The sequence below is a fragment of the Ailuropoda melanoleuca genome, chromosome 5 (genome assembly GCF_002007445.2).
Source record: "Ailuropoda melanoleuca isolate Jingjing chromosome 5, ASM200744v2, whole genome shotgun sequence".
NCBI lineage: Eukaryota > Metazoa > Chordata > Mammalia > Carnivora > Ursidae > Ailuropoda > Ailuropoda melanoleuca.
Window position 1 is genome coordinate 78,894,153 of NC_048222.1, and position 16,033 is coordinate 78,910,185.

General features: G+C 39.9%; 1 protein-coding gene across 4 annotated transcripts in view; it reads right to left on the minus strand.

Annotated features, from left to right (window-relative positions):
- The window catches only part of CCDC25 (coiled-coil domain containing 25), a 42,269-nt gene extending 27,517 nt beyond the window's left edge, over positions 1–14,752 (minus strand). Inside the window, exons 1-5 of one of the 4 annotated variants that reach the window (XM_019794319.2) lie at positions 14,603–14,707; positions 9,667–9,714; positions 7,288–7,384; positions 5,157–5,196; positions 140–191 (exon numbers count right to left, since the gene is read on the minus strand). In XM_019794319.2, the coding sequence (XP_019649878.1) occupies positions 140–191; positions 5,157–5,196; positions 7,288–7,348 (153 nt within the window). In that variant the 5' untranslated portion in view covers positions 7,349–7,384; positions 9,667–9,714; positions 14,603–14,707. Of the gene's footprint in view, positions 1–139; positions 192–5,156; positions 5,197–7,287; positions 7,385–9,666; positions 9,715–14,602 lie in introns of all 4 variants that reach the window. The other 3 variants (XM_019794320.2, XM_002914412.4, XM_034661335.1) reach the window with 3 other exon arrangements.
- Between the last annotated feature and the right edge of the window lie 1,281 nt (positions 14,753–16,033).

Consider the following 16,033-nt stretch of genomic DNA (forward strand, 5'->3'; position numbering starts at 1 on the left):
TCTCTTCATTGCTAATTTTTCAACTGTTGTACATATTTATTACTTTAAGCAATTTAAACTGCAAAAAAAAGGATAGAGGGCAAGACTGGATGCTCATCACTAGAGAAAAAGTCATGAGTCCGTGTTTAAATCCAGTTACCTTATGTAATCGAAGGTATACATGAGCCGAAGAGAGTTTGTCCACATGAAACCTACAAAGAACGAAAACGACTTTTAGCAAGAGGTACAAGACAACCATCTCCTCAGGCCCCTTGCACTTAAAGCACTCCAGTCCAGAAAGTACTAACTCAGTGCTTACTGCATGCCAAGCACCATAGGGAGTATAAAACACAATCACTGCCTCCAAACGTACTATCAACTGGGAGAGGTAAGACAAACATGGAAAGTCCTGCAGCTGTGTGAGACTAAGTGCCAAGATGAACACTAGAGACAATAAATGGAAATGCCCTGGAAAGGGTGATTTTTCCAGTGAGAAAGAGCTATCCATGACCAAAGGCTTCACTGATGGACTGAGGTTTAGAGGGTCCCTGACAGAAGCACAGGACTTAGAGAAAGCACAGGGAAAGGAATTTCAGGTGAGGAGAGAAGGGAACAAAAGAAGTCATCAAGACTGTGGTGGTGCAAGCCTGGGAGACTGGGAGGACCACAGAGAGAAATACTTTACAGCTGGAGAAAACACTAATTTGAGAAAAAAGATGAGGGGTTTGGTTTGGGACATCCTAAGTTTCAAGCGATGGCAAAACAATCCAAAGAAAAGTGCAGAGTTTGAAGAGTCATAAAATGGGTCAGACCAACAATTCACCCTGCCTCACATCTGACAATGGCACTAATACACGCCTTCTGGGAAAGCATGGGGGCTGCCCTTTATGATACTGTCCTAAAAACATTTGGAATGCCCTCCCATCCCAACATCCTAAACTTACATTTTATTAAGGCTGTATCATCCACCAATTTAATAAAATCCTTCTAAACTTAATTCATTTCTCACCTAGTCTAATGTTTTGAGATATTAAGTTTTTCATATTTATAATTCACCAAATAAAGTTGACTTTCTCTCTTTCCATTGTCCAGAGACACCCCCGGGATTCTAGTACCAAACAACAGTAACACTGATAGTCACTTTGAGATTCTGTTAACTTTAGTCATCTCTTCCTTAGTCCATAACTTTGCTGGCTGGAGTTTTCAGTAAAAACCTAAGAAGGTACCACTATATCCCATTATAATTTTCTCTAGACATTTTCTTAGCATTATGTATCTTTCAGAGGTGAAAATGGTCACACACTCACACCTACTGCAAGATGCAGACAGCGTGGTTCTATATAAATGTTAAGATTATGGTGTTCCTAGTGCCTCTTCAACAAGTTAAGCATCTTGTTAATCACTTTGGATACAGAAAAATATTACATATTTTTGGCAGTCTATGATGACTCTAGATTCTATTATTAACCTTTACTGCTAGCCAGAAGTGGACATTGATTTATTTTTCCCCAACTGGTTTATTTATTCATACACATTCCCATATAAGAGATTCCTACTGATTATCGTCTTCAGCTTGGCTCTTTCCACTGAAAAACATGTGTTTTTGCAAATCTAGAAATTATGTATCTCATTATCCTCTTTCAGGATCTTAGGAAAAGACCCCATGAGGAAGCCCGTTCAGCTGAGAAGTAACTTCTCCCATTCCAACTTGTTTTAAGCCAGTTCTCTATTTACAACAACTCTTTCCTACATAACTACAGTAGCTCGACTGTATTCTGATTTTTCTTAAGAAAGGTCTCTGATAGGGAATTTTGTCAAAAGAAAACACACAAATAATTCAATATACATCTAATGGAGTGATACATAAGTAGTCAAAACCTCAAAACCCACATGGGAATATATCACTGCTGATACACAGACTAACTCCAGGCTGGTAGGTATACCTCTCTCTATAAGGGCACGGGAATGCGGGGCAGTATGGGGCTTTGGTTCAATTGTAAAAACAAACAAAAAAGCCAGCTCTGTAAACAAACTATCGTGAGCAAGTTCCCTTAAAAAGCCTTTCCAAACCTTCTAAAATGCTTACTCCAAAAAGTTGAAATTATGCCCGGTAGTTCCCAGTGCCGCCTTCTCCGTGTTATCTTCCTCTCTCTCTACTTCATCACTATTTTCTTTACTGAATGCAGAGACTAGAAAGCTCAATAAATGAGCATCAATGACCGTGGGATGCAGAGATGCAGGCCCTCAGAAGCTGAGTTATTTAACTCCCAAAAGTGGGGTCCCTGGAAATACTGTTCATTAGGGAATTTGGAAGCAGTAAACACACACTATTTCTATTTTCTTTTGTTTAAAGATAAATTCAGTCCCATTCTCATTCAGGCCTGGGAAAATCCTTTGCTTCAAGGTGCCTCAGAAGGTTTCCTGGTATAAACTCAGATGCTGATAGTCACACCAGTAAAGTTCCAAAGTTTACCTCAGAGCGAACCAGGATGAAAAACTGCCCTGGAATGTCGATCAACTGAATCATTCCTAGCCTGCCCAGGAATGTTTCCAGGACTGACAAAACAGTCTTGAAATTTGGGGCTGGCTATTCTACCTCACATCAGGCCTCGAATAGCTTCTGAAAGTAAAAGTCAATCACTTTCAACAACAGTCATTAATCTCCAGGGTGTCAAGATGGGTAACAAGGTAGCTGTAGACACCCATTTGGTTCAACAGCAGGAACCGGTCCAGGAGACCACCAACCATAATGAAATAAAAAACCCAACTCAGAACACAGAGGGTGTAGGTTGTGAATCAGAAATTTCTCTTCCACTTATTTAATTAAAAAAAAAAAAGTCAGGGTTTAAAAGGCTGTGGTAAACTGACTTTTGTGGTGCATCTGAAAATGTAACCTTTACTAAGCAGGTATTTATGCCTCAAAACTGACATGTTACAAATTCACAGCAGATAACTACGTAACAGACGTGGCCATTCTAATCTCCCTTGACAGGATCTGGAGATCTCTGGGCTTTAAGGACAACTGAAATAATCCAGCTCAGGGACAGGTGCTCAAAATGGAGATACCAGAATGCAGCTTTTGTGAAGAAATGTCCAGTAGAAATCATCGCTAGAAAGGCAGAGAGTTAGTTAATTTTTATTGAGCGTGTACGATGGGCCAGGTCCTATGGTAGGTAATGGGATGCGGTAATAAACAAAGTGATCTTCGTCCTCATGAGGCTTATAGTCTAGAGTTCCAGGAAGGTAAGCGGCACTCAATCCAGAGGCCCTCGGCAGTGCAAACTGCCCACCTGAGGGAAGGGGATACCAACCAGTGTCCACCTGGATGACACTTGATATTTGAGTTCAGAAGATAGGCCACTGTGCTGAAATGGGGGGGAAATTAAAAAAAAAAAAAAAAGACTTTAAAATTCCTCAGGTTTATCGTGCCTGGAGTGTGGACTTTATAGAGGGGACAGACAGGAAAGCGTTTCCTCTGTGTCATGAATTAGCCCCTCCATAATGGGGTAGGCTGGAGCAAGAGAGAAGGTGCCATTTGGTGGGTACCTGCAGCTGGGCCTGGTGGGGGAGGGGGGTCTGAGGATGGCCATATCTGGGGAGAGCTTAAGCTAATCTATGTGCAATGGTTTTCCTATTATACGTCCATGCTGCCGACTTTATTGAAACTCAAGCAGCCCTTCCAACAAGTGCCTAACCTCTCTCTCTCTACGGAACTGAGTGAAGGATCCAGGCCCATACTTGGAGAAAAGAGGTCCAGAGAGAGCTGCAGCAATGACCTGAGGGACGAAAGAAATCACCCGTAGCCAGAGAGCAGCAGCTGAAGGGAAGAAAAAAATTGGTCATTCAGAACTAGAGCCGGCTCCCCAGCCAGCAACAACCAGAGCACATCTATTTCCCTTAGCCTTAGTTTCCTCATCTGAAAATGGGCATAATACCAGTAACTCTTTTACAGAGCTACTGTGAAATTAAACATATTAATAAAGTAAACATCTACTGGTACTTGGCATATAGTTAGGTATTCAATAAGTGTTCATTATTACTACCGTTAAAGCAAACAGGATCTGTGTGCTTATCTTCAGGGACAGCACTTCATTAGTGGGAGGTGGCATCGTGTTTAGAGTTGTAGAGACCACACCCCGCTCTATATATAGAATTAGGTTCCAGGAAAGACACATCACAAGAGTAGGAGCTGAAGACAGAAAGGGAAAGCAAACTGAGCCCGAGAATGTTAACATGAAAGTCATGGGAGTCCATGTCCTCCTAAAAGGTTCAAGGTCTGAGTGGTAAAAATGCCCATATGGCATTCTAAGGCAGTTAGAAAAAGAGAAGAATTCAACTACAATGAAGGAGTTTTTTGTTCATTGGTCGTTTTTTGGGCTGGGTTTTGTGAGCAACAAAAATAAATTATCTTGGAAGCAGGTGAAGGAAGTATAATTATTATTTTTTAAATTTCCAGAAAATATTTTAGAAAGAAGGAGTAGCGGCTGGATCAAGATGGGGCTAACCTCGTGAGGGAGTTGAGAAGACAAAGGGAACCCAGTCGGTGTTTTCTTTAAATCTGGACCTGGTCAGATGCTCTACTCCATCTACACAGAAGCTTCTGTCTATTTTCCTCACTGCTACTTGTGAAGCCCTCATCTGTCCTTTGTCAAGAGCGGCCTGAGTGTGTGAGTGAAGTGGTCTCACTAGCCCACTATGAGATGACATATGTGAGCTTAAAGAAGAAAGCCTACGTTCCAGAGGCCTCCATGGTCAGGCCTGAGATCCAGCCCTAAGATGTCACCCCCAGTTTATGTGGCAATTGTAAGTGAAGGGAGCTGGCAGGCAGCTACTTACCACGGACCATTCATAAACAAAATGCAAAGCATGAGTTCTAGGTTTCATCATAAAGGTCAGGCGGTTGGCCAAATCTAAGAAAGTAAACAAGGCACAGAAAGCAGAACCAAGGGGCGTCTGGGTGGCACAGCGGTTAAGCGTCTGCCTTTGGCTCAGGGCGTGTCCCGACATTATGGGATCAAGCCCCACATCAGGCTCTTCCGCTATGAGCCTGCTTCTTCCTCTCCCACTCCCCCTGCTTGTGTTCTCTCTCTCGCTGGCTGTCTCTATCTCTGTCAAATAAATAAATAAATAAATCTTGAGGAAAAAAAAAAGAAAGCAGAACCAAAATTGTTACTTACCAAATATCTTCAGGCCAGCCATGCTTTATTAGATCTTCATCTATAGTGAGAAACAAGAAAACAAAGAAAAGGTTAAAAAATACCTGTCAAATGAAAATATGCCAGAGTTTATAGCAAGCTGGGGAGTGGAGAAATACCAAGCCTTTCCACAACTGTTTCTCTCCCTTAATGGAGGAAAGGCTTTGATACTTGAAAATACAGGAGAAAAAATTATAAATTGTTTTTTACATTTGGGCCATCATCATAATTATTATTTTTATAATAATACTTATAAGAAACTTCAACAATATTTCTATTAAAAGGTAGTAGAATTTCAAATTACAGCAGCTAAGAAGTTAGATGAGGTCTTAGAAAAGGGATTCACTGTAAGAAACTTATTTGTTAAAATGTTTTTGCTAATCAGTGGACTGCATTTTATTTTTTACAAAAGACCTCTCAACTATAAAATCGTAGAACATTAGAAGATAAAATAACCACCAGAAGTATAAAAAAGGAAAAAAAAAACCACCTAAAATTCTGTCACATACCAAAAGAAATATAAAATAGAAGAAATAGCTAGAAGTTAAAACGGTCTCTGTGGGATGGAACAGGGATGTTGGAAAGGATAGGGTGAAAAACTGATGTTTTCATGAAACGCATTGTTACTATTTGAATTTTTAAGTTACGTATTTGTTAGAGCAAAGTAAAATAAAAAATGAAAAAGTTCTTTGGAAACAATGACTACTGTCATTGTCATTAATTCTGTCATGTGAATAAACTTTTCTACTGCTCACATTTGGGTTGTTTTTAATTATAAATGCTTCAGTAAATATTTTTAAAATCAATATCTCCATATTCCTGATTATTTCTTTTAAGCATATTTACAAAAGGTGAACTATTAGTCCAAAATGTATACTTATACATTTTTAAGGCTAATAATATATATCACTACAGAAAGGTAATATCAATATAAACTTTCAAGAGCCATGTTAATAATTAGAAATTGTGTTTAATAAAAAAGCATTATTTAAAGTATTAGACACAAAGTTAAAAACTGTAAGGTAAACAAAATAATTGATATGATGATTTAAAATGTACCCAAGAAAGTATAATCTATCTAACTTGAATGGGTATTCATTTTCCAGAAAAACAAAAGGATAATAAATCTTGGATGAGGGTACTCTCAGAAACCGCAGGCACCATAAATTTTCTGAAGGGCTTTCTACTAGCTTAAACAGGAAGCTGAGCCAACAGCCAACAAGTAATCAAAAAAAGTAAAGGGAAATATAAAAACCTCTTTGCCTCAGTCAGGCAATGTTTGGCTCCCTGGTGACACCTGCTGGCTAATAAAAAGAAAACATCTGAAAGCTTTTTAGTGAAAGTAAACAATTAAATTAAAAATTCATTTATGTTCCATCTAGTCGTTTGTCTGAAGTCATCAAGGCTACTATAAATAAATATGAAGTGCTAGGAGCACTAGAGAACGGGGTGCTTTAAAAATGTAATGCCTTTCTTACAAAGCAGACTAGGAAACCTGATACCTCCAAATGACTCAAAGTAGATGTGGGGAAAATATGTTCTACACACAGAATTTTTCCTACATACATTTTAATGAGAGCAAAACACCACTCCAGGGGCTCTGGAAAGAATCTAAATTTCCATCAGTAGGCATAAATTGTGTGAGTAGATTTATATCTGTAAATACAAGTTTCTACAACAGACATTCCTTTAAATGGGCTACAATCAAGCCCATCCTAACCCTCCTCCATGATGCCTTCTTGATTCTCTCCCAATCACATTTACTCTCTGCCCCCTCTACTGCTACAGCACTTATTTACATTGCTTCATTTCACCCCTACTTTTTTTTTTTTTAAAGATTTTTATTTATTTATTTATTTATTTGATAGAGAGAGACAGCCAGCGAGACAGGGAACACAAGCAGGGGGAGTGGGAGAGGAAGAAGCAGGCTCCTAGCAGAGAAGCCTGATGTGGGGCTCGATCCCAGAACACCGGGATCACGCCCTGAGCCAAAGGCAGGCGCTTAACGACTGTGCCACCCAGGCGCCCCTCGCCCCTACTGTTTTAAATAGGTTTCACTTTTTAGATTCACAGCAAAATGACCCATTATTTGTTTTTGTGTGCGCCTCTCTACCTTTCATGCTGCGAAAGCACAGACTACATCTTCCTCTTCGGCTACTCAGAGACACTGGCATATGGCCTCACGCAGGTCAGCCCCAGCAAACAGTAAACTAAAATGGAAGGAAAATAGAGACATGGTGGGAACGTCCCTGGCACAGCTGCCTTAGGTCAGTCCCACTGGGAGCCATCGGTAGGAAGTGGGTTCAAGGCAGTCCTTCATTGTAAGAAATAAAGTTCCCTGCCCAGAGTCACACAGTGCAAAACCCACACAACCCTATGGAGCAGCTCTCCTTTAGATGCTTCTCAGTAACCTAAGTCTTGGGCTTGCATCCTTGATGGTAGAAAGAAAAGTAGATTTGATCAGGTGTAGAACCGTACCTACTGTAGATAACTAGGACTGGTTCTAACCGTGCCTCCCTGCTCAATGGTATACAAAGAGATAGCATCCCCTTCTCAGCCACATTCATCAGGAGGATGCTACCGAAAGAATACAAATTACCTACGATGATGTATGAGTTACTAGGAGGAACAGAACACTCAAGGATTAATCTACGGCAGGATGCTTCTCCATTAAGTCACACCAGAGACGACGTCATAAATTCATTATAAGGAAAATCTGTTTAAAAAATTATTTTATTCTGTTGTTTTTTTTCTCTTGGATAGGATGTAATAGTCTTGCTTATTCTGATTCTGCTTTATGGTAACCAGTATTGTTGCAAAGTTCTAAACCGTTTATATAGATCTGAATAATAACTATATTTATTTACACAGCTATTACATATGTCACATTACATATTTTATATATATTGCATTGTACGTTATATTAAATATGTGTATGTGTTAACTATAGTTATATATCTATATATACTAAGTAATATATAACATTACCGTTCATATTTTGCTTTATTTCATTCATATCAAATGTCTCATACTGAAGAATGTTCTACTTGCCTCTTTTAAAGAATCAAGTTTAAACTGTTGTCAGTTTCAAACTGCACCTAGAACAGACTATGGTTTTGCGAGGGTGGGGGGAGCAATACCTGGAGGTTAAAGAAAAGTAATTGTAGGGAATTGGCCAGCTCTCAGACTACTGAGGCAGTCACTCAGCCCTGAAGCGGTCCCTGGAGAGGGAGGAGCCAGCCCTGGGGAAACAGTCACAGCCCTGCAAGGCAGATCCTGGCCCATGAACCACCTCTTACATCTCAGCAATGTGAGGCTCAGAGGGGTGAACTGACTATATAGCTCGTCTGCTAAGAGCTAGGATTTTTTTTTTTAATGATTTTTTATTATATTATGTTAGTCACCATACAGTACATCCCTGGTTTTCAATGTAAAGTTCGATGCTTCATTAGTTGCGTATAACACCCAATGCACCATGCAATACGTGCCCTCCTTACTACCCATCACCGGTCTATCCCAATCCCCCATCCCCCTCCCCTCTGAGGCCCTCAGTTTGTTTCTCAGAGTCCATAGTAAGAGCTAGGATTTTAACCCAGATGAGCCTGACTACAGAGCGCTCTTTTCCAAACCATTACACTACCCCTATGAGAAGAGCCACTGTGTTTTCTCCAAGCTTGAAGAAGAGTGGTTCTGTCAGGTCTCCAAGCTCCACTGTTGCAGATCTTTTCTCCCTCAGCTCAATGCTCCACACCCCAAGGGGCAGTGCTGTCAACTCACCGCTCCAGAGTAAGAAAGTTCAACTTCGCTTTTGTCTCCCTCCTCCCTCGGGCAGTCAGAAGGCCATCCCCTAAAGCAGTTTTCCCTTTTAAACTTTCATTCACATTGATTAGTGGGTCAAAAAATAAATTCAGCTGGTTGAATTTAGCTTTTTAAAAATAAAACAGAAAAGAGGACATAGCAAAGAATATTGGTATTTTTTGTAAATTTCTGTTTTAGTTCCATCAATGTGTACAGTATAGAATGTCTTTCATTCTGAGGTGAGCAACAAAGTTTGAAAAAATTGTTAACGTTTCGTAACTCAAGAAGGGCCATCTTCAGCCTCAAAAACCCTAAAAGTATGTTTCCTCTACTCTTAAATGTGGTAAAAACGTACAGAAAATGATCTTTTCACCCAAGTCACACATGATTTTTACTTGACATAAATTAGCACAGGTTAACCTCTGGTTCATATCACCCTAAATCAAAGGATATCACAAAACTCACAGTAAAAGTTAAGTTTCTAATGAGCAATGAGTGGTCCAGTAGGCCCCAATTACTTGGTATAACTAAATTCTAGGAAAGTTAACCCACTGGAGTTCCTTATAATTGGCTTAACTAGTAGTAGTTAGTTGAAAACTCATATCCGACCAACTGTGGGGGGGGTAGGTAGGGGAAGATGCAATTATCACTTACCTGCTGGAAATTTCAAAATCAAATGCTTTTGAAAACTTACTTTCATATTTATCCTTTCCCATGTAAATAGTGTAAGCAGATGAGTTAACTAAGACAAAACAAAAATATAAAAAACAGTTAGATAACTTCATCCCCAATAAAACTGCTTCATGGGGAAAATGAGTGACAAATGCTTCAATTAGGGGTTGGCAAGACATGGCCCACAGGCCAGATCCAGCCTTGTTTTTGGACAGCCCCCATGCTAACTAATGACTTTTATATTTTCAAAGAGTTGAAAACACAAAATGAGGAGGAATAAAGCTACAGAGACTGGATATGGATCACAAAGTCTAAAATATTTACCATCTGGCCCAAATAAGAAAAGCTTACTGACCCTTATTACAGAATAGCTACTTCCCTACTCTCATCAGGGATACAGTTCAATACAATTCCAGTTCAGTCCTATACTTTCGCCTTCTTCAAAAAAATAAAAAAACAATCTTCACCTCGACCATTTAAAAACAGTCTCCTATACTTAGCTGAGTTTTTTCATAATTTTATTTAGGCAATATTAGTTATCTTCCAGGTGTGCTGCATATTATAATGGACTATCCCATACTGGGGAAAGATGGTTTTTCAAACATCTTCTAAATCAGTGACTCTGAACCCTGATTAGACATTAGAATCATGTCCCAGCTCCACTAATTATGTCCCAGCTCCACTAGGACTAACCAAATCCAAACCTCTGGTGGATAAGTAATGGTGTATGTGTTTTTGTTGTTGTTGTTGTTGTTTTAAAGGATCTTCAACTATTTCCAATGTGAAGTGAGTGTTAGGAACCACTGCCTTACACCAAACCGAATAGTCTAGGTATGGCTTACCTTGGAAATGACATTTGCTTTACTGAGCTAGTGTCTTTTACTGTAGACATCCTCCATCTGGGGTCAAAGAAAAAATTAAGTTTCTGAAAGTGAAATTCTATCTGGGTACTGGGTTTCCAAGCTAGTCTTCAAAAACTTGTTTGATCCCCATCTGGATCTAAACCCCTGAATTAATAGTCACTGGGCCCTCAGTCTAGGCAGCTTGTTGGCTGTCACTCCAGAGCACAGACTGAGTACATATGAGTGGAGCTCTGAAGCCCAAGGGGCAGCACTCTCCTGCATAAATTCTTAAATTCTTAAATAAATTTCCTGTATTTCAAGTAATGAGAAGCTTCTTAAATTATCAATCATAGTTGCCTCTCTTGGGGAGGGAAAATCCCATTTCCTTCAGTCAACAGTTCTAATGACCACAATCCAAAATCACTTGGAAGTAGTTGAGAGATCTGGAAAGGAGAGAATATTTGCATTGACTAGTTGACAGAAATACCTGTCTATAATTGAGCATTACATTAGCTTGGTAAGGCCTTAGTGTAGCCAGAACACCCATTATAACAAATGCTAGAAGTGCAGGAATAAAACCATTTCAGATGGTCTCTGCACAACGTAGCATTATTCTATGTGTAAGTTCTTTGATCCTGCAATGTCACCACTAAGTATATACTATAATTACTCTAACAAGTAATGATGTTCTTTTTACAACCTAAACACTCATTAATTAAGACTGGTTAAACACACTGCAGAACATCCATAAACAAAATACTACGTACCCACTGAAAAGAAAAGATAGAAATTAAATTAACAGTATTTTTGTATACATACAGCAAGATTCAATTTGTAAAAAATGAATATTGTTGTATAAACATGTTTACAACTATATGCTTAATATATGCACCTATTTTCTTTATATGTATGGGAAGATATACATATAACTGTTAATAATACTTACCTTGGCTAGCTCGCTTACCAAACAGTATAGATGGTTTTTGTAATCAGAACCAAAGTAATTTTTCAAATGATTATAATAAAATAAAGCCGTTTGTGCAGGCTAAGCCATCTAAATTACAGCCAGGAGAGTGACAGACAATTGTTTGGAGGGTTGACTTATAAAATGAGGTAATTACGAACATAACTCAAATGCAAACTGAGGGGGCATTCTACAAAGTAATTCTTCAACAACAGCATCATGAAAGACAAAGACTGAGCAACTGCTCCCGATCAGAATAGGCCAAAGAGTAATGAATGACAACTGAATGCAACAATGATCTGTAATGTTCCTTTGTTATAAATGCATTATTAGGACACCAAAGAAAACTGAATAAAAGCTGATTAGATAAAAGTATTGCTGCAATGTTAATTTCCTAATTTTGATAATGAGGAATGCTTTTTGATAATAGAACATCTTTGATTTTAGGGGGGAAAAAACCCTGAAGTATTTAGGGGTAAAATGTGACTTACCAACAAATGGCTCAAGAAAAAATTTGTGTATATGTGTGTGTATGTGTGTGAGCACGCCCCTGCAAATATGTGGAGAGAGAGGGAGATGAGGAGAAAGAAGCTCAAATGTTAGAATTTGGGGAATCTGAGAGGTTTTAAGGGGAATCTTTTATCATTCTTGTAACTTTTCTGAAAGACTGAAATTAGTCAAAATAGAAAATTCAAAATACAAAGGAGCATGACTGCTGAGCAAGAAATCTGAATGAAGTTCTTGTACATGTTAATAGGGATAAAAGAAAAGTAAATTGATTTATTCTTGTGCCTTTGTTATTCTTGCCCAAAGAACAGGGTTGATTAGTATGGAAACTAGTCATCTTAAAGGTACCGGATTCAGTTTTAGCAATTTGAGAGGCTCTGTGATAATTTCATAATTTACGTAACAATTACCTATAATTGAGGTAGATGCCAGTAAAAGGTACTAAAAGTACTGGTGGACTTAATGAGCCAAGTGAAGATACTTTGTGGGTCCATACATCAGATGGTCTTGAATTTGACAGTGGAAATATAGTAAGGCTAATGTTTCATTATTCCACTATGACAGAGCTTGGAACACGAATAAAGTTGAAGAGATTTATGTCAGATACTAATTTTAAATGGAAAGGCAATAACTTTGTATTGAGATTTTCTCCCCATTTAAAAAAAGTTTTTATACAGTAAACCCCAAGTTGGTTGAAAAGCTTGGCTAACTATATGAAGTCATTTCCTGAAGATTTTGTATGTTCAAGATGTTTTCTCCAATGGAATATGTTAAAGTTTTACTACTACTTTACTGACAACGTTATAATTTTTCCATTAACTTTAAATTTTATTTTTTAAAGATTTTATTTATCTATTTGAGAGAGGGAGAAAGAGTGCATGAGAGAGGGAGAGGGCCAAAGGGGGAGGAAGAAGCAGGATCCCTGCCGAGGAGGAAGCCCAATATGGGGCTCGATCCCAGGACCCCGGGATTATGACCTAGCCGAAGGCAGACACTTAGCCGACTGAGCCACCCAGGCACCCCCTCTGCAATTTTAAAAGATTTGCTGCCCAAGTGCGTTTTTGTTAGACTTAAAGGCCAAATATTTTCCCAAAAGGAAGCAGTTCTGACCTTATATGGAAGCCAATGAGAAAAATACGACCCATAATCTGAAGCACTGTTATGCTACGGGCATCTGTGTAAGTATGAATAATGCTCAAAGAATTTAGAATGGCTTTGAGGAGAATAAAGCAACTAACATAAAATACATGTAGTACCTATACACCCTGCCTGTATTTTTTATTCCATTGTTGAGCTTGTATGGATGTTGTTGAGAACTCTCATGAGTGGAAAAGCTAAAAAGAGATGTTGGGGTTATGAGAGAGTGAGCAAACAAAAAAGAGGGAGGATGCTATTAGGGGCCTATAACGACTTTTCAGGCTAGTGTGAATTGTTTCTGGTAATTTTAATAGAAAGTGTAAGACAAACCAAATCTATAAAGGCAGAGAAATGGCTTATGGCACACTGTGGAAGTGTAGACTACTGAAAAAAATGAGATGTGACAGTGTGATGGAATAGGAAGGGGGGCAGTCTGTGAGCAAATTCCCTGGGCCACAATGTTCTCATTTTTAGAGAAAGTATCACCCTATTCAACAACATGGGACTAGTTTTGCCTAAATCTCAACGTTTAACAAGCAAGCAGAGCAACAACAGAATAGTATGTACTATGACTAAGTCAAAAAATACCATTAGTTTATTCAACAAGCAGTTATTAACTACTATGAGCCAGGCACTAGACTAGGGAAACAAGGAGATCCTGCCCCTGTCCTCAAGAAGCTTACACTCTAGATTAAGCAGATAGCACTTAATACCATATGACAAGAGCAATACCAAAGATACACACGGAGTGTTAAGGGGGTCCCCCAAAGAGGTTTAGCTAAGCAATCTCTGGGTGGGAGTTAGGTTGGGAGAGGCATTTGTAAAAGATGGGTCAGAGCTGTCTTATGGGAGTTAATGGGATTGATCAGGCAAAGGAACAACATAAGCAGAAAAAACGAGGTCAAGACATAGCACTTCTGGGAACTAAAAGCACCCCTTCCTTGGCTGCCAAAGACAAATCAGGAACACTATCACATGTCAATTTTTGAGATCTGGGACCTCAAGTCAGCCCAGTGAGTGGCTGTACCGCCAATCCATGGTCTCTTTACCGTTTTCTGTTACATTCCAGGACCTACTACGCTATCCTAAAAGGGTAGGGCGCACTTCCTGGAAGGCAGTGTGGTTGGCAGGTATCTCCTTTCTCCCTCAAAGTGGGTAATTACCTGGACGCAGCCAGAATAAAGGCCAAGGAGGTGGGTGTGAGACCTGAGACGGGGGTGTGAAAAAGCCCACAGTAGCGAAGGGAGGTCTTTCCGAGGGAACAGAACTCCCAGATGCAAAGACAACAGGGGTGAAGGTCCACCTACACTCCCCCAGGCCCTGACAAGGGACATACGGCGACGACAGGGACGGACACAACGTGGGGACCGAAAGGGCGCAGGAAGAAGCACCCACTGTCGAGGAGGAGCAGCTTTAGGATGAAGTTCAGGTAGAACAGCAGCTTGGGGGTCCCGGCTTCGGAGCCCCGCTGTCGAGCAGGGACGGAGGAGGTCACGGCGCCCACTCACCGCTGTTGCTGGTAAAGTAGAACACCATGATCCCGGCAGCGGCGCAGCGACTCCAGGGCGCAACAGCCGCACTCAACTCGCTAGCTCAGGATACCAGAGCGCGGAGGCCGCCTGCTCCCCGGAACTCCTCGCGCACTTCCGGCGGACGTCGGGCTGCGTCATAGCGCCAGCCCGTAGGGGCCATCTTTAATCCTGGCGGCAGGGAAGTAGGGGGTGTAGGCGGGCAAATGGCATTCATGGGGGGTTGAAGAAGGAAAGAAGATGGAGCTAGGACAATTCGTGGTTGGAAAACGCAGCGGGGAAATTCTATCTTCTTAAAAGAAAAATGCCTTTGGCCGACTTTATTTTTAGAATCTCCACCGAGTGGGCGGTCTTATCTTGAGGTTTATCTGTTATCTGCTACCCATCACCCCCTTGATGGGCTCCCTGAGAACAGAAACCTTTGCCTTCTTCACAGACAGGGGTTCACCGCGCCAATCACAGTACTTGGCACGTCGTAGGAGGTCATTTTATTTTGAAATGAACTCAAATTCTTCCACTATTCATATTCTAGCTCCACCCCTTGTAAGGCGTTTGTTGGGCACATTCTGTGCTTCATTACGTGATCTGCAAAATGATGAATAGAGCAACTAATTCATAGGTTATTTTGCTAAGGTTAAGTAAGTTAACAGGCGTAAAGGGTTTAGAACATACTGAGCGCTCAACTAAAGTGATTTGTTAATGATATTCCTCAGAGGCATATGCTTCTTGGGGTTTGGACTCAGGCCTGTTCTGCCGTTAAATCTAAGATCGGCCATCTATTACCTGGGTGATAGGGCAAATTCCATACCAATGAACCTCAGAAATCTAACTACTTTTTTCAAGTGGGAATGATGTTACTCATATAAAGCTGCGCAGCAGTTAGTTTTGACCTGATTATTTCTCTTTACTCGGACAGACTACCTTCATATGAAGTAAAGTGCATCCCTTAACTAAATTTATTTAGAACTAAAAATGTGCCAAGGACTGTAGCAGGATCTGGTGACACGAAGATTATAACAGCAGCTGACAACCCATGAGTACTTTAAGAACCCTACGGCTTCCCAAAACAAGAACATAGCTATATCCTATAAATAGTAATTGTTTTCAGGCCCTCGGTTTTAGTCTCAGTAAAATGGGAATGATAATACATATCTCACAGGTTGTGACGAGAAGTAAATGAAATAAAACTCGTAAAGGGTGTGAGACTGCCTGGCATATCACAGATGTTTAGTGCCGTGATTTAATTTTTTTATGTTGAAAAATAAAAAATGAACTAGAAAACTAACATATAAAATATAATAATAAAAAACGTTAAAGTAATGAACAAAGCTTCAAATGTGAAAGATAACTGCCTCGAGATTCTCGGGGAGGCTACTTTACAAAAATATGCTAAACCAAGTGATCCCAGAA